This window comes from Leptonychotes weddellii, chromosome 12 (genome assembly GCF_054177405.1).
Source record: "Leptonychotes weddellii isolate Sample4059 chromosome 12, ASM5417740v2, whole genome shotgun sequence".
NCBI classification, from domain to species: domain Eukaryota; kingdom Metazoa; phylum Chordata; class Mammalia; order Carnivora; family Phocidae; genus Leptonychotes; species Leptonychotes weddellii.
In genome coordinates this window covers 76,268,503-76,286,708 of record NC_138380.1, presented here as the reverse complement: position 1 = coordinate 76,286,708, position 18,206 = coordinate 76,268,503, and the positions used below count along the sequence as shown (strand labels likewise).

General features: G+C 34.6%; 1 protein-coding gene across 5 annotated transcripts in view; it reads left to right on the top strand.

Moving 5' to 3' along the window:
• The window catches only part of PHTF2 (putative homeodomain transcription factor 2), a 112,874-nt gene extending 95,357 nt beyond the window's left edge, over positions 1 to 17,517 (top strand). For all 5 annotated transcript variants that reach the window (XM_081799663.1, XM_081799659.1, XM_081799660.1 and 2 more), the window contains 8 exons: positions 1,782 to 1,910; positions 3,331 to 3,603; positions 3,809 to 3,940; positions 6,771 to 6,857; positions 10,906 to 11,061; positions 12,062 to 12,157; positions 14,379 to 14,504; positions 15,100 to 17,517. In XM_081799663.1, the coding sequence (XP_081655789.1) occupies positions 1,782 to 1,910; positions 3,331 to 3,603; positions 3,809 to 3,940; positions 6,771 to 6,857; positions 10,906 to 11,061; positions 12,062 to 12,157; positions 14,379 to 14,504; positions 15,100 to 15,120 (1,020 nt within the window). In that variant the 3' untranslated portion in view covers positions 15,121 to 17,517. The remainder of the gene's footprint in view (positions 1 to 1,781; positions 1,911 to 3,330; positions 3,604 to 3,808; positions 3,941 to 6,770; positions 6,858 to 10,905; positions 11,062 to 12,061; positions 12,158 to 14,378; positions 14,505 to 15,099) is intronic.
• The last annotated feature ends 689 nt before the right edge of the window (positions 17,518 to 18,206 follow it).

The window sequence follows — 18,206 nt, the reverse complement described above, 5'->3', positions numbered from 1 at the left end:
TAGCTAGAATATTTCGTGGAATATTTGTGGAATTAAGTGGATAGTTAATAACTAGTATCTTACAGTTTTTAAGGCTCTCCAGTAGTGAAATATATGCTGTGATGGTTAATGTATATTAAAGTACTAATCTTTGGAAAAAAGATAAATATTAAGAGGAAACTTCTTCAGAGTCAAATAAACTAAATGTAAAAGAGCTTTGCCAATAATATGGCTACTGGCATTACATCAAGAAAGTTAATGTATAAGTCAGAATGATAATAACTTCCCATATCTGTTTTCTTACATATTATTAAAGTATTATTTTATATCTTTAATCAAAATGAATCAATACAATTTTATTCTCCTTACAGGAAAATACTATATTTCTTAAGTTTTCCAAAAATCTTTACCATATTTTAATCACATTTTTATTCTTCAGAGGATAAATATAACTATAGTAGATTCTTCTGTTCATTGTTAGAAGTTATTTTAATGAAATACATTATATAAATAAGTTAGCAATACTGTAATATAAATAGAGTCATCCCATTTGGGGTCTAATCTTCTAATGGTAACTTCTTTTATCAATATCTGACAATGTAAAGATTAGTGTTCTATTAATTTTGTTGCTATCTTTAATCCCCAACTATCCTATTTTGAAGTTTTATTTATTTTTTTTAAAGGTTTTATTTTTAAGTAATCTTTGCACCCAAATGTGAGGCTCGAACTCACAACCCCGAGATCAAGAGTCCACCGACTGAGCCAGCCAGGAGCCCTGCAGTTTTATTTTTTAAATTATAAATCTAAAACAAACAAAAAACCCCAAACTTAAGTGTCTGATCATTTGTATTAAGGCTTTCAATTTTTCTTTTCTTTTTCTATTCTTGCAACATTGAGAGGTGTTTTATTCTTGGGAGAGTACTTCTAGTTCCATGTGCTTCCGGTTGCAATATTTATAACGAAAAAAAAAAAGTTAAATCGATCCTTAGGGGAATGGCTAGACTAAAATATCAGAAAAGTAACTAAATCAAATACTGAGGCTGAAGGTGTGAGGGAGAGTCTCTTTCAGGATGAGATTGTGTCACCGTTTGGTCTTCCAAAAGGTTAAACAGACCTCTCATGTGCTTTTGTATTGAATGACCATAAGCTTGAGAGTCAGTAATATGAACAAATTGATAGCCATTTGTCTTGGAACATTAGTATATTAGTAGCTATGTAGACAGATTGACAAGTTGAGTGCTTTTGCTGACACATTTTAGAGGATTTTTGAACAATAGCTTGCCTAACTAACACTGTAATGTTACAGGAAGTTCTTAACTTATATGCTTTTTATTGTTTTATTTATTTTTTTAAAGATTTTTTATTTATTTATTTGAGAGAGAGAATGAGATAGAGAGAGAGAGCATGAGAGGGGGGAGGGTCAGAGGGAGAAGCAGACTCCCCGCTGAGCAGGGAGCCCGATGTGGGACTCGATCCCGGGATCCAGGATCATGACCTGAGCCGAAGGCAGTCGCCTAACCAACTGAGCCACCCAGGCGCCCACTTATATGCTTTTTATAACTGTGTAATTTCATATGCCATCTGCTCAATGTATATGCTAATTAACATTAAGATGGAATTTTAATGTCACTGATGTTGGGTGTGTGTAGATACACATATACCCATATATATATATATACGTGTTCTATTTATAAAATATGTGTATTCACCAGTTTGTTTTTTAGTGTAGTTTATATATACACACACGTTTTATTTATGAAATGTGACAAATGTATTCACCTATTTCTGTTTATTTTTTGTAGAGTCATTTGCCCTGGCTCCATAGTTCCCACCCAGGATTAGAAAAAATCAGTGCTATAGTGTGGGAAGGCAATGACTGTAAGAAAGCAGACATGTCCGTGCTTGAAATCAGCGGAATGATAATGAACAGAGTGAGTTTTTAAATTCTATTCTTTTAGTTCAAGAATAAGACAGTGATTATTAATACATTAAATAATTACTAGGAGGTTATATTTACAACTTACTCATTTCTTCAGCCTGAAAAAGACAGTTATTTGTATTTGGCGCTCTGATTTAAATAGTGATTTATCACCAAACCACTGTCATCTTTTAGTGTTTTCATTCTTCTCACCAAGAGTAGATGGTGCAATCTAAAATTTCCTTCTTTTGTGTTTAATTCTTTCTTTTGCTTTTCATGGATCAAACTGAGGAGCTGCTAGACACACAAGTGTTGATGAAGGCTTATTTTCTCCTGTGTCATCCCTCCTGCTTCATTTATTTCTTAGTACCCCAAAAATTGCAAAATAGAATATTTGTCTTGATACTTGCTTAAATATATAGAAGTAATGCAGCTAGTGGTGTAAAAATCGTGAGTAGTTTGAGGAGGCAGAGTACAAACACTATGGGTTTTAATTTCCATTTCTATTAAATTGTGTCTTTTATCAGACACAGTTTTTAAATTTTATCTGATTCCTCTGGAAGCTAGTCATGATTTAACTTGCAATTCTAAATTTCTTGTCTGTTGTTCGTTGTGTGAGAACTATGGTGCACACTTTCTGGAGGACAGAAATGAAAGTAACTGCTCTAGAAATTGATCTCTTTCCTATTACTAATGCAGAAGGAGTCTCTGGAGATTTGGCTCTAATTAGTTCTCCATACCTTAACTGCCTGTGAACCAGCAGGTCATTTACAGAATGTATAATATGATGATTGAAAGTTAGCTGGGATTTAAGATCCCTCATAGTCCTACCAGTCTTATATTTCCCATTATTTAATTTCCAATTTCCTTTTCTGTAATTCCCCTTTTCCCCTTTTCTTAATTTTTCCCCCTCTAACATACTCTGTCTTCTGAAATGGTTTTAGAGTTTAAGGAGAAATCCATTTGTATTTTGTGCTCTTTGAAGGAAAACACAAATTGCAAATTTATCAAATAAGTAGAATTTAGAAGTTTTGTTTTTATGAACTGAGCTTAAGTGGATATGAGATCTCCTCATTCTTTTTAATATTAAAGTATATATGAATATTTCTAACTTTTGAAATAATGAGATACATAAAATTTTTTTTTCCAGATCTAGGTAAGACCAAGATAGTTCATCTTTTTGCATTTGTTTAGTGAATTAGAACTCTGATAATGAACTATTTTTAAAACTGAAGACATAATGACTTAGTTTCCCTGTAATGTGCTCTCCAAACTTTGAGTAAATTTGAATTTCATTATTCATGTATTAAAACTCGTATTTTAACAAAATGTTTCATATGCCTATAAATAAACTAATGGTTAATAGGAATTCATTTTACTGTAAATAAAATTTGTGTACTTTTTTTTTTCTTATTTTTTCTTTCTCTGTAAAGGTGAACAGCCATATACCAGGAATAGGATACCAGATTTTTGGAAATGCAATCTCTCTAATCCTGGGTTTAACTCCATTTGTTTTCCGACTCTCCCAAGCTACAGACTTGGAACAACTCACAGCACATTCTGCTTCAGAACTTTATGTGATTGCATTTGGTTCTAATGAAGATGTCATAGTTCTTTCTATGGTTATAATAAGCTTTGTGGTTCGTGTATCTCTTGTGTGGATTTTCTTTTTTTTGCTCTGTGTAGCAGAAAGAACTTATAAACAGGTGGGTATAATACAGAATTCTGAGTAGAGAATATTTTATCCTTTTCATAATATTTAAAGAATTCCTGAAGTATTTTAGTATTTCATTAAATCATTTTGACCTGCTAATTGTTTTCCTGTTTTGTTTTTTTAAGACATATTTTGTCAATTTGTGTTTTTCTATGGTAATCTACTTGAAAATTAATCCTTACCCTAATCTTTTTTAGCGATTGCTTTTTGCAAAACTCTTTGGACACTTAACATCGGCAAGGAGGGCTCGAAAATCTGAGGTTCCTCATTTCCGGTTGAAGAAAGTACAGAATATAAAAATGTGGCTATCTCTCCGGTCCTACCTTAAGGTAGAATGACAGTGATAAAAGTACTCTTAACATGCGAACTCCCTCAGGGTTTCAGTCTTTTTGTCAGTATGGATGTGTATCTCGGTGTATAGTTACCTGTGTACTAGGGTGGTGCTGTGTGGCCATAATTAGAGGTCTTTTCAGTCCATATGCAGAAACTGGTTCTTGAGAGTAAAATACCTGAGGTCTAAAAGGCTTTTAAATACGGGGCGCCTGGGTGGCTCAGTTGGTTAAGCGACTGCCTTCGGCTCAGGTCATGATCCTGGAGTCCCGGGATCGAGTCCCGCATTGGGCTCCCTGCTCGGTGGGGAGTCTGCTTCTCCCTCTGACCCTTCCCCCTCTCGTGCTCTCTCTATCTCATTCTCTCTCTCAAATAAATAAAATCTTAAAAAAAAAAAAAAATTAAAAAAAAATTTTTAATAAAAGGCTTAAATACGTTTTAGGTAGGTTATTCAAGATCGGATTATCCTAAATATATCTTCTTTTAATTTATTTTTTAATTGAAGCATAATTGACATACAGTGTTACATTAGTTTTGGGTGTACAACATAGTGATTCACCCTCTCTCTGTGTTGTGCTGTTCTTACCACCAAGTGTAGCTACCGTCTGTCACCGTACAGCACTATGACAGTACCACCAACTATATTCCCTAACCTCTGCCGTTTATTCCTGTGACTTATTCCTTCCGTGACTGGAAGCCTGTACCTCCCTACCCCCTGCACCCATTTTGACCGTCCTCCCACCCCCCTTCCCTCTGGCAACCAGCAGTGTGTTCTTTGTATTTATAGATCTGATTCTGCTTTATATTTGTTTATCCATATGTTTTGTTTTTTAGGTCTGACATTTATCTTTTTTTTCGTAGATCTCACCAACTTCTACTCATTAAAAAGCTTAAAGATTTTGTTTCTACCTAGAATGGTTATCAGAAACCAGCAGAGGGAGCCCACTGCTTAAAAAAAGAATTAAAAAAAAACTAAAACTAATCAGTGAGTAGCCTCACTGAAGTGGCCTATTACTATTTAAAAATATTAGCTTGCAATTCTAAGCCATTTTTCTCATGCTGTTCTTTTCCTTTAATCTTTTTAAATAACTTTCCTAATTATGGAAGTAAGATATAAAAACTCAGGAGGGAGATGGGAAACACCTAAATTAGGTTTAGGAAAGCACTTCTTCTGAGGATTATTTCTTTGTTGCATTAAGACACAATGATTTTCATTATTAATGGAGTAATCAGGTCTTAAATAAAGTTGACCCAAAGACCAGAAACCCTCTGATATACCTAGATCTTTATTTTTTTGAAGTGACGATGAAAGAAGTAAAAAAAAAGTTTGCACTATTTGTCAACCCTTCTATTTAAAAAATTCATAATTCTGTTCATTGATTTAACTTGTTAGTCTCCATTGGGAAATGCTAAAAATTGGCTTCGATTATTTTTGCCCACTGTGGCTTTTCTGTTGTATGGAGGGACGAATGTGATTTTTGTTATGTAGCTTAGTAAGAAGCCACCTGGAATTCCTCCTCATTATCAACCCTAAGTAGGTGTTGCATTCTTTTGTACATTGTTTGTTTTATTTAATAAGCATTTATTTAATGTTAACCATGTAATATCCACTACTGATGACATGGAAGTCCTTATCTTTAGGAGCTTACATTTCAGCGAGGGAAACATGTAGCCTAGACCTAGGAATTATCCTTGGTATTTACTTCCCTCTCTTGCATTTCCAACATCCAACTTAACACCATTTCCCACCCTTTCTACTTGCAAAATATATCTTGGGTCCATTTACTTCTCTTTGTTTCCATATCCACCACCCTAACTGAAACTGTCAATCATCTGCTTTTGGGCTGCTGTAGTTGCCTGTTAACTGGCCTCCCTGCATTCCGGTTCCCTACTTCCAGTACATTCCTCAGTCTGCCACCAGCAATCTTTTCAAAATGTAGATTTCATCATATAATTCTTAAAACATTTTGGAGGTTCCCCATTGCTCTTAGGCTGAAGAACAAAATCTGAATAGGACCTGTAGTGCCCTTCGTGACCTAGCGCTTGAGGATAGCCTCTCTCTCCTTTCATTTTGAAACACTTTCCTCTCTCCATTCCAGCCACACTAGACTGCTTCAGTTCTGTAATTGCAATATTATTTTTCCTGTTTTGTGCTCTTGCACTTGCCTTTCCTTCTGCCAGGAACACTGCCATGTGCCATCGTGCCCTGGCACCTTATTTTGGCATAAATACCTCTTTATTAGGGAGATCTTCCCAGGCCATCTTCCTAACTTGTAATTGAGAGTTAGGAGTGTGAAATGGGAAAGATCTCCCTAAGGAAGTGATATTTACACCAAATTCCCTACCAGTTTTCTCAAAGCATCCTTTACCTTTCCTTTAATAGCACTCGTTACAATTGATCACAAAGATCTGTGGTTATAAGCTTGATGTCTGGCCTCCTGCTAGTTCCTGTGAAGGGTAGGGACTATGTCTGTTTTGTTCTCTGCTATATTTCCAGTACCTAACACAGGGCCCCATTCTGAGCAGGTGCTCAAGAAACATTTGTTGAATAAATGATTAGTGTTTGACAAAATATTTGGAATGAAATGAAATGAAAAATGTGGAAGTTACGCCAAGAATTCTGTGCTATGTATTCACCATCTTGACTGTATTGCAATCCTCAGGAAATAGTAACACTTTGTAATTAAAATTCATCTGACAAATTAGGTATATTTTCAACATTGTAAGCTATGATCAACCTGCAGGGATGGATCAACACTTCAATTGAAAGCATGGAATTAGCTGCTAATTAGTAAATATATTTAAAAGTGTTTTCCCTTTTTTCCACAGCGTCGAGGTCCTCAGCGATCAGTTGATGTAATAGTTTCATCTGCTTTCTTGTTGACTATATCAGTTGTGTTTATCTGTTGTGCCCAGGTGAGTTGACTTGTTCCAATGTGTAAAAATTAGATAATCACATCTATAATTATTTAGCTCCAGAAGGCTTTCTAATAATAATAAACCTAGTTATACAAGTTTTTTTTTTTTTAAAGATTTTATTTATTTATTTGAGAGAGAGAATGAGAGAGAGAGCATGAGAGGGGTGAGGGTCAGAGGGAGAAGCAGACTCCCCGCTGAGCAGGGAGCCCAATGCGGGACTCGATCCCGGGACTCCAGGATCATGACCCAAGCCGAAGGCAGTCGCTTAACCAACTGAGCCACCCAGGCGCCCTATACAAGTTTTAAAATTGACTTTTTGCAGTTTATCTTTTTTCAGTAGAATTAATGAATGTGTTTTATTCATTTCTGTGTATGAACAGTGACTAGCATATTCTCAGATGTCTGTTAATTGAATATATAGTAATTAGTTTTTACCCACCATTCACTTGGTTATCTAAATTTATTTCCCAAAACAAACTTACGAGTGACTATAATTATGAGATTGTTTCCGACTGTTTTTCATGAATCTCTGCCTTATTCACATTTAGTATTAATTCTTTCATTTTATATCTGGATTGTCACTGTGACTTGACTGCCTCAGGCTCTGAAAAAGAACTCTCATTGTCCAAGATTAGTCAGAAGCACAAAAATATCTCAGGATAGTCTAGGTTATAAAATTAAACTTCCATTTCAAGTAATATGACATACTAGATTACCTGAAGATTCTTATGCTATTTAAAACACTATATAATGCTGGGGGGAAGAAAAAAACTCAGCTTTTTTAATATACGTATATAAATTTTTTTATACACATATGACTTATCTGAGTTTATAAGACAGTAAGGGGCCAAAAATGAAGATAAAATTAAAAAACAGCAATTAAGTATATGTGTTAATGCTGTGGCAGCCCTCAGATAAAATGATGTACATTGTCAATCTTAGTATCCTAGAGACTTGAGATTTTATGTCCACAGGACAGAAAATGAGGCCTCAGCCTGCATACCTCCTTATACATGCTTCCCCTTAAAGGACTACAGTCTCAGTGAAAAGGTAGAGTAAGAAAAACAGCCTGCTCACCAGCACAGGAGGACAATAAGAAAGCTCATCTGACTCTGCCTGGACTGACAAGAATGAGGGGGGATAAGTCTCTCCTCTAAGAATATATAACTGTAGGTCAGCACTTATTATAGGTTCAGGGTTTAAAATGTACATTACAGATCTTGTCCTGTAACCTCTGTGTCAAGAAGTTAATGTGAAAAGTGGTCCTAGGTTCCTGGATACCTGGATACTTGGCAGAAATAAAACCAAGGTTGTTCTTAGGGGGATGTGACTTCAACCTAGGCCTCCTAGGATTTCCACAGATGAAGCCCCTTCAGGTTTCAAAACACTGTGAAGAGACAATCCATCGTGAGTGAGTCAACAGACCAACAAACAGCGGGATTAGATCTCCAGCTACCTCAGATGATAGACTGATCAGATAGGAACTGTAAGATAAAGACATAGATAACACTATGGAAAAAGGACAGACAGATTTGAAAAAGAACTGACAGCACTTCAGAGAAATGAAAAATACAGTTATTGACATTTAAAACACAATAAACAATAAATAGCAGATTGAAGACAGCTAAAAATAGTGAATGGGAGATGGAAGAAGTTACCCAGAATATAGGACAGAGATGAAGGGATGGAAATATGAAAAGGAGATTGAGACAGATGGGAGATCCAATAAATATCCAGTAGGAATTCCAGATGGAAAGAAGGAGAGCAATATTTGGAGAGATAATGGCTAAGAGTTTTTCTGTATTGATAAAAGACACTAATTTCAGATTTAGGAAGCACAAGAATGAGAAGGAGCAATAAAAGTAAATCCACACTTAGACATGCTGTGGAGAAGCACAGAACACCAAAAACAAAGAGAAAAATCATAAAAGCAATGAAGAGGAAAAGCCTGATTTCTTTTTTTTTTTAAGATTTTATTTATTTATTTGACAGAGAGAGACATAGCGAGAGAGGGAACACAAGCAGGGGGAGTGGGGGAGGGAGAAGCAGGCTTCCCGCTGAGCAGGGAGCCCGATGTGGGGCTTGATCCCAGGACCCTGAGATCATGACCTGAGCCGAAGGCAGGCGCTTAACGACTGAGCCACCCAGGTGCCCCGAAAAGACTGATTTCTGTACTCACAATTCCTTATCACATCTCAGCCATTTCTTCCAGATTTAATTTCCATGTTCCTGGAGTACATGTTGTAGTAGTTCTGTCTCTTAGGAACATAAAACCTTTCTATGCCTATCAACAAAAGACACATGGATCATAATAACTCTGAAAGGTTTTGAATGTAAGATAGAAAAAGCTACTGCAGGCAAAAGAAAGCTGGTGAGTTCATATTAATATTAGATGAAACAGACTGTAGTCTAAGTACAAGGGATAAAGGGAAACGACAAAAATTAAAAGAATAATTCATCAGGAAGATCTAATAATTCCTACCTTGCATGCATGTAATCATATAACTTCAAATATATGTATAGACAGCCAAAATCAATAGCACTAAGGTGAGAAATTGTAGAAAAAAACCTCATTAGGAGGTCTCAACACATTTCTTTCAGTAATTCATAGGTTAAACAGATAAAAAAATATAATGAATATATGTATGTAAGCAACAGTTAAGATTTTGTTCTAAACTCAGAGAATACATATTTTTTTCAGGCACAAGGACAGTTTATAAAACTTTCCCATGTACTTGGACACAAAGTAATTCTCAGCTGAGACCATTCAGGCCACTTGATCTAATGCAGTTATAGTAGGAAACAATGACAGCAGCAAGAAAACTCATGCATTTGGAAGTTTTAAAATGTACAATAACAAATGTTTAAAAAGAAAAAGCACAGTATATTAAACCATAAGCTACTGGCACAGTTAGGAAGTTTTTTTTAAAAGAATGCTAATATAAATTGTTACTTTATATTGTTGAAATTGAAAGCTTCAGCGGACAATTTTGTACAAATGCATAATTTATTAAAACTGACTCAAAACATAATTGAAAATCTGAGGAGACCTATTACTATAAAGCAGTATTGATTCAATAGTTTAAAAATTTGCCACCAACAAAAATCCCCTAGACCCACGTGGTTTTGCAGTTGAATTTTGCCAATTATTCAGATAACAGCTCATTATATTTTTTTAAGATTTTATTGATTTATTAGAGAGAGAAAGACACAAGCAGGGGGAAAGGGCAGAGGGTGAGGGAGAAACAAACTCCCTGCTGAACAGGGAGCCCGATGCAGGGCTCGACCCCAGAACCCCGAGATCATGACCTGAGCCGAAGGCAGACACTTAATCAACTTAGCCAACCAGGCGCCCCTGAACAGTTAATTCTAATCCTACACAAAATATCTAGAGAATAGAAAAAAAGGGAGTATTCCCCAACTCATTTTAGGTGACTAAAAGAATCTTGATACCAGTTGACGGGAGAGACAATATGAAAATGGGAAACTATGAACTAATTTTCCTTGTTCACTTCAATGCAAAATACTAGGGAGATGAAGCCAGCAACTTAGGAACAATAAATATGCCATGACCAATACAGTTTATCCCTGGAATGCAAAGATTTTCAATTTGGAAAATCCCCGAATCTGGCGTGAGCTCCTTTAGTTGATTTTTAGAGGAGAGAACATCTGATCATCTCAACAGGTGCAGAAAATAAATTGGTGAATTTTAGTGGAGATTCATAATACTGGGAAGTATGTTCTTAATCTGATAAAGTAGATCTTTAAAAAATTAGAGCAAACATTGTTCATATGATATTTATTACCTTAGGGGTATTTACTTTAAATTAGGAATGGGACAGTTATCCTCTCTCCCACTTCTAGTCATGGGTTTTGCTTATATGTTTTATGTGTTTGAAATATTCCATAATAAATGTGGAATGTTTTTAAAATGTACTACTACATTCATGATCCATTTGTATGAAATAAAATGTTATTTCCTTTTAAAAAGAAATTGTTTGAATCACATTGCTGTTTCCTGTTGCTTTTTTCATAACACTTTTAGTTGCTTCATGTGCATGAGATCTTCCTTGATTGTCACTACAATTGGGAGCTAGTAATCTGGTGCATCTCGTTAACGCTTTTCCTCCTAAGATTTGTTACCCTTGGATCAGAAACAAGTAAAAAATATAGCAATACCTCAATATTACTTACTGAACAGGTGAGAATGCGTGTTTATTCTGTTATAAGTTAATGTCTATAATCTACATATTAAACTAAAAATCTTTTCATTTACTTCAGATTTTTTAGGAACCTGTTGGATTGCATTTGTGTTACAAAACAAAACTTGAAATTTGATAGAACACAAGCCTCATCTTCAGTGTTCCTGCCTTGATGCAGATTTCAAATCTAATTGCTGTTTTTCTGTTTCACTTTTATTTGACAAGAAGGAAGTACTATTTATAGAAATGATGAATTTTAAACCATTAGTGGGATATATTTGCTTGGCAGTGTAGCAGAGCCATATTTGAATAAGTATGAATTTTTATTCAGTAGGAAGGGTAAAGCATAATAATTTTGATGGTTAACTGTATTTTGTATGAATTTGTTTAATATTTTCCTTACCGTTTCATAGGAATTATTCAGAGAAACTTACAGCCAATGAAAACCTTTTTAGTGTTTTTGTCAGGGATAGTTTGATTTTTAAAAATCGGTAACCCTGTCACAGGAGCTCGATTAAAGGGAAAGGGGAGAGGAACAGACAAACCAGTTGATTTACTTTGCTCTAGTTCTCACTTATTCTTGAGGTTGCTTTTGCTCTGGGACTACAGTGTTTCACCTATTATTAAATAATGACATCCGGTTTGCCTTTCTTGTGTCAGCTTTCATTATATTTGAAAATTTAAATAAGTCCTTGTTTTCTTATTATAAAATAACATGTTTATTGTAGGAATTTGGACTATAAAATATAGTATGAAGGAGAATATTAATGTCATCTGTAATCTCAATAACCAGAGAACCACCACTAATATTTCAGTGCCTGTCTTTCAGTTCCTTTTAAAAATGAGTATTGTAATTTTTTTAAAATTTTATTATGTTAATGTTAGTCACCATACATCATTAGTTTTTGATGTGTTGTTCCACGATTCATTGTTTTTGTATAACACCCAGTGCTCCGTGCAGTAAGTATTTTTAACTATTTATTCCTTTTTTATAAAAAGATAAACCTCTACTTGAAAATGGAGAAGAAACCTAACAAAAAAGAGGAACTGACACTAGTGAATAATGTTTTAAAGCTGGCTACTAAACTGCTAAAGGTAAAAATGAAATTGAAAATGGATATAATGTAGAATATGCTGTTCTGACATTATAACTGAGTCTTCTGTTTGCAGATCCTACCTTGTGTTTGGTTTTTATGATTATCCAAACTGTTTCCAAATTATATTTGAACACATTTATGCCATGTACATTTTACTTACTGTAAAATGAATCAAAGTAATCCAAATCATCTCATTTTGAAATTTTAATAACTTTTAAAAATTTAAGACTTTAATAATGTTTAAAGTATTGTAGAGGTTGGCATCTTTGGAAATTATGCCTCCTAGAACTTAAAATAGATTTCAAAAAGGGAGATTTAATGTTAACTTGGAAATTTTCTCATTTTGTATTTCTGAGAGCAGTCTTCTGCTTGGCCTGAGTTAGCTTAAAAAGTAGTAATACATAATAATTATAATAAGTATATATTACCAGTAAACATTTAAATTTTCAAATCATTTTTTGTAACAATCAAAAAGAATATAATTTCAAAATATCTGATTTCATAATAATAACTCCTTGGAGGTAATTCAATAAAATGTTTTTAGCACTGCTTTGCAGTGTTGGTAATGCTTTTCTTTCTTAAAAGGAAAATGTCGTTTAAAATCTCAATTTCTATAGCAAGTTGAATGAATTCTTAGAGTTGTTTACAAGTGTTCAGAGAATGGTACAGAATTAGTTGTGTCTCAGTGTTACGATTATTTCTTCAATTAAAAAGTCTTAATGGGCTGTGTGGCCTCACAGCGTACATTTGGCACCGACAAGGCTCTGAAGGGGCGGGGGGCTTGTCTCATGTGTGCAGTACCTTCAGAGTGTAGGCACTACGCTAGACAGGATGAGACTCAGAAGCAGTTTCAGTCCCCGAGTAGAGAGACATAGGAGATAACTGAAGTACAGAGCACAACAGTGTGATCCTTTTTGATCACACACAGTTGTACACAGTCTTCTACTCAGAAACCAGGGACTTAACATCGGTTGTTCCCTCTCTCTCCCTCTTCCCTGCCAAGAAATTCTGAGGCCCATTGATTCACCCTCTCAGATAGTTTCCAGTACATCCCCGCTTCCCTGTCAGTCCTGCCCTGAGTCAGACCCTCATTGTCTCACTATCCACTGAACCTTCAAGGCCTTCCTGCCTCTGGTCTTCCGGCTCTCCAGCCGGTCCTCCACGTTGCTGCCCCTCTGCCGGTGGTCTTTCTCACCTGCACATCTCATACACTTCTCCCCGAATTAAATTCCACTGGTGCCATTGTGTCAGTACAATCTGCATAAAGAATGACCCTTACCTCAGTGGTTTTATAAATTTGAAGGACTTCTTTCCTTGCCCCTGGGCTCTCAAATGCGGAGCAACCTGTAGCCATTCAAAGGTGCCATGTTGTCATGTGTCTTGCGGAATGCCTGTTCTCTCCTCCCTCCAGGGCCTGTACGTTTCATACACACCTCTTCTGTGGGAGGCTCACAGCTGAATTGTTTATTTTGCATTTCTGTTAGACCATAAAGTCCTTCAGCACAGGGACTGAATCCTAATTTCCCAGAGCCTAACACAGGGCCTGCCCTGTAATTGTAAATCCGAGAATTAATAAATCAAAGAATATTAAATCTTGGAATCAGTCAGTTCTTATATTCGAAAAGTAATGGTCTCAAAGGGAAGTTTATGTATGTATGTATTAATAATGGCAGAAAATTTGGCTAATTTTCTGATTTTTCCAAAAACCTTCCATTTTCTCTTCTTATCTTAGAAAATGTTTCCAAACCCCTTGGTAGCTACTGGACCGACACTTTACTAGTCATTCATTCGAGACAGGAATTAGAGTTACAAATATAGGTTATAGAGTTCTTTTAATGAAAATCCCTTCTAAAAAAAAAAACCACAGTGTATTTACTTCTTTCAAGTTTAATCGAGTTTATCCTTTCTAAAAGTACCCATGATTAGTAACTGTTTTTTGAAAGTGTTTTTGAAAATTCTCATTGTATATCGCCCTGAATTAGTTTAACTGATAATTCTTTTTTTTTTTGCTTTTTTTAAATTTTATTATGTTGTGTTAATCACCATACATTACATCATTAGTTTTTGATGCAGTGTTCCATGATTCATTGTTTGCGTATAACACCCAGTGCTCCATTCAATACGTGCCCTCCTTAATACCCATCACCAGGCTAACCCATCCCATTAACTGGTAATTCCTGATGAGTTTCCAGACTCATGGGTTTTTTTTCTTCTGCTAGGAATTGGACAGTCCCTTTAGATTGTATGGGCTTACAATGAATCCACTGCTTTATAACATCACCCAGGTTGTCATCCTGTCAGCTGTCTCTGGTGTTATCAGTGACTTGCTTGGATTTAATTTAAAGGTAAGACCTTCCTGGTATTTTTTATTTCTTAGTGCCCTGTTATATTTTGTGACATTTATTTTACCCCATTACTCTTTAGAGATCACCTATGCGCAGTGATGAAGTCATTTTAGTAATACTGTACGCAAAGAATGAATAATATTCTTGGTTTATAATGCTGACGGAATGCCTAATTTGGAACAGTGTTCATACAAATAGGACTCTTGTATAGAATAAGTAAAGGGATTTATTTTTACTTATATAATCTGAATCTAATATAGGTGATAAAAAAAGGAAAAGAAGAGCCCTATTTCTTTTTTTAGCTAAAAGTGATATTTATTATATAGCAGTACATACATCCTCTAACATATTCATATTATACCAGTAGTATGTATATATTGCTACTTCTCAGTAAAAGAAAGCAGGGGAAATCTGATTTTCACTTTTTTATTTTAAGGTGAATTCTTGAAAACACAGGGATAAAGGAGTTTAAAATAGTAGAACCTACTCTTGTTTATGAATGAAATTTAAACAAAAGCATTATGTGATGTAATTTAGTAATTTGCAGTAGTAAAACTGACTCTAATGATTACTACTTCTGTTATTTTTTCACTAGCTATGGAAGATTAAATCATGACAATTCAGAGAAAAGAAGATGTAGCCTCTTTTCCAGAATAAGAGTACCAACTAAGCTGCCTGCAAGCAGTCACTGACTCTTTGCTTCAGGAGTCTCAGCTGGGAAATCGAAGTGTTTACATCAGACTGTCTTGTGCAATTCTTATATTTATTTTACTTGTTCACTGTTTTTTTTTACATTTATTTTAGTCTTTATATTTTATTTTTAGCATTGATGTACTTAGTTGTTGCAAGGGTGATAAAACTGATATCCAGATACTTGAGATCCTGGTAATTGTTCATAAATAGTTGACAAAATAACAAATCGTGAGACTAGAAGCCATTCTAAGCACTGTTTCTCCATCAATGCCGTGAACTTGCCTTACTTGAAAGGAAAACTTCTTTAACTTTGGAATATTGCATTGGACTCAGCTAGACACAGGAAGCATCTTCTTTGGTAAATCAAGATCCAGTCAGGGTTTCTTTTGAATTATTTTGGAACAATGCCAGGATCTACACTGATTAAGCTGCAGTTACACACCCTTCAGTATTAATATATATGGTATTACATAACAGGTCAACAAGTGCTCTTTGATGATAAAACTCTTAATAGAGCAATAATTGTAAATGGTTACCATACTGTAAGATATTTTGATAAAAATTAACTAGTAATAATTGTATTTATTTGAAACACTGGGCTGTTTGCACAGCTCCAACTGTGCATGCTCAAAATGTGCACTTTTTAAAATTGTTACTTTTAAATGCGTATCTTTATATGGGATATGTTATAGTGTACTAGGGCATGATATGGTATCCTTTTGAGTGAGGTATACACTCATCTCACAAGTGAAGTGCCTATTGATATTACTAAAGTACATTATGTTTACTCAAGTAAAATAATTTTTCCCCATGGTACACTATAGTGTATACACACTCAAATGAACAACTTAAGAATAAGGTTAAGAACCAATAAAATATTCCTCTGATTGCTAGTTATTAAAACTATATCCAGATTTTCAGAAAAGAGCTTCAGTTTGCAAATTCTATCTTCTAAACTTAACCTGGTGCATCCCCCTTACCCCCAATTTTATAAGGGCTATTTTAGATGCTTTTAACCTGGAAAGTTACCTACTCCCCCTCCCCACCACCACCACCACACACACACACCCGCAATTTGCCAAGTGTCCAAATGAGAACTTACCATGTTGGCATGTTAGGTAAATAGAGTGAATATGATGGTATCTTACGTTGGGCCTTGATTTTAAGTTGTTACATTTGTACAATCAAGAATATATTAGGAATTACATGAAACATGAAATGTTTTTGCAATTTTTTTTAAACTGGGTATCTAGTTTCTAAAACAAAGAATTTATTTGAAACAGTATAGAATTTTCTTGGTGCAAGGTGTATCATGTTGAATATCCTCACATTTTTTACCATGTTTTAGGGAATTTAAAATAATTAATTGTAAATGATTTATTTGATTGGTGCCGTTTTAATCCCCAAATCGTAATCTTAAGATCAGGAATGCGTAGAGAACAGAGCCATGTCATAATATCTCTTTGCTCTTACCATTCCTTTTGATCAGCCTCAATTCAGCCTCATTGTGTAGTGTATTTTTTTTGTGTAGAAAACAACAAAAGCAATTTGTTTTATTTGCCTGTGTTCTCATATGTTTAATAATGACCAAAGTGCATTCTGAGTTTTTTCAAGGAATGTATTACTGGAGCTTTAAGAACATACTTATTTTCTCATGTGAAAAATTAGGCTTTGTTTGATACGTTTCTTCTTCCTCTATTGTCTAATGTTGAGGTTGTTTTTAGGAATTATATTTTATAAACTTTTTCAGAATAAGGTACATACCTATACAGAACTTAACATTTTGCACAGAATATATCAAATATATTTTGAGAAAAAAAGTACAGCATGAGTTCTGTTAGGAATAAAAGATAAAACTATTGTATCTCACAAAAAAAAAAAAACTTATTTCAGAATGGAAATATTTTTGAGAAAGGTAGCTGAGTATGCGTGTTTTGGATTGAAGTTCATTTTAACTTAGAGTTGGGAGTTGATTTGTTGAGTACAGTATACCTCTCAATGACCTATAAATAATATGAATTATGTCACTAAGGTGGGCAGCAGTAGAATACCAAAAGGAAAAAGTTGTCATTTTAAGCAATTTCAAAACATTAATGGAACTGTTTCAAAGCAGAAAAATTGACATTTGCTGCCTTTAAGAATACCATGAATGTAAGAAATCGAAAGAAATTGTAACATATCACATAATATAGAAAAGGCAGTTCAAAGATAGAATTGTGGCAGATGTTGTGTGTTAACTGTTGTTTCTTTGCCACATGTGTTGTATTTGAAAGTTTGAACAGCAAGTTTAAAATAAAATATTCTATGCTGACAGTGTCAAGCTGGAGGTGTTTTCTGTTTTGTTTTTTTTCCCATTTGCAATCCATATACACTTCTATGGTAATTTTGTATTTACTATAGCATGAACTTTAGTTATAACTCTTAGATTTCAGGAGAATGGAAGTAAATTTTTTTAAACTCCCTGACATTTAAGATTTTGTTATGATTCTTAACATGAAAGAATAATAATACATATGCAGGTCTTTCATCACCAAAATGCTATCATATCATTTTTTTTTTTTTTTTTTGCTTGTTTGTTTGTATTTAAATACAGAAAACTGGCTGTGGCCTGGGATAGTAAAACTCACTGTCAGAAGGATAGTGGTATTTTTAATCTAACAATTTTGCCACATGAATTCAGCGGGAGAGATCATGGCCAAAAATAAGATGGGTAAGCATTCTAATATTTCTATTACCTAATTGGTACAAGCGTTCATAGGATTTTAATAAATCAGGGGCTGTTAATTCAAGTGTACTTTCAAACTTACCTTAAGCTTAGAATTGGCTCTTTTAATGAATCTCCTTTCAGACTGCAAAATAGAGCCCATGATTGGCACCTCCTTGAATTGCTGTATCACTTAGAACACTAATTCTCAACCTTTTTTTCTGCCAAGCCTATACAAAGGATATCACAAATGCTTATCAATAACACTGGCTCCCCACAGAGCTTACCTCCTGGAGATGAGACTG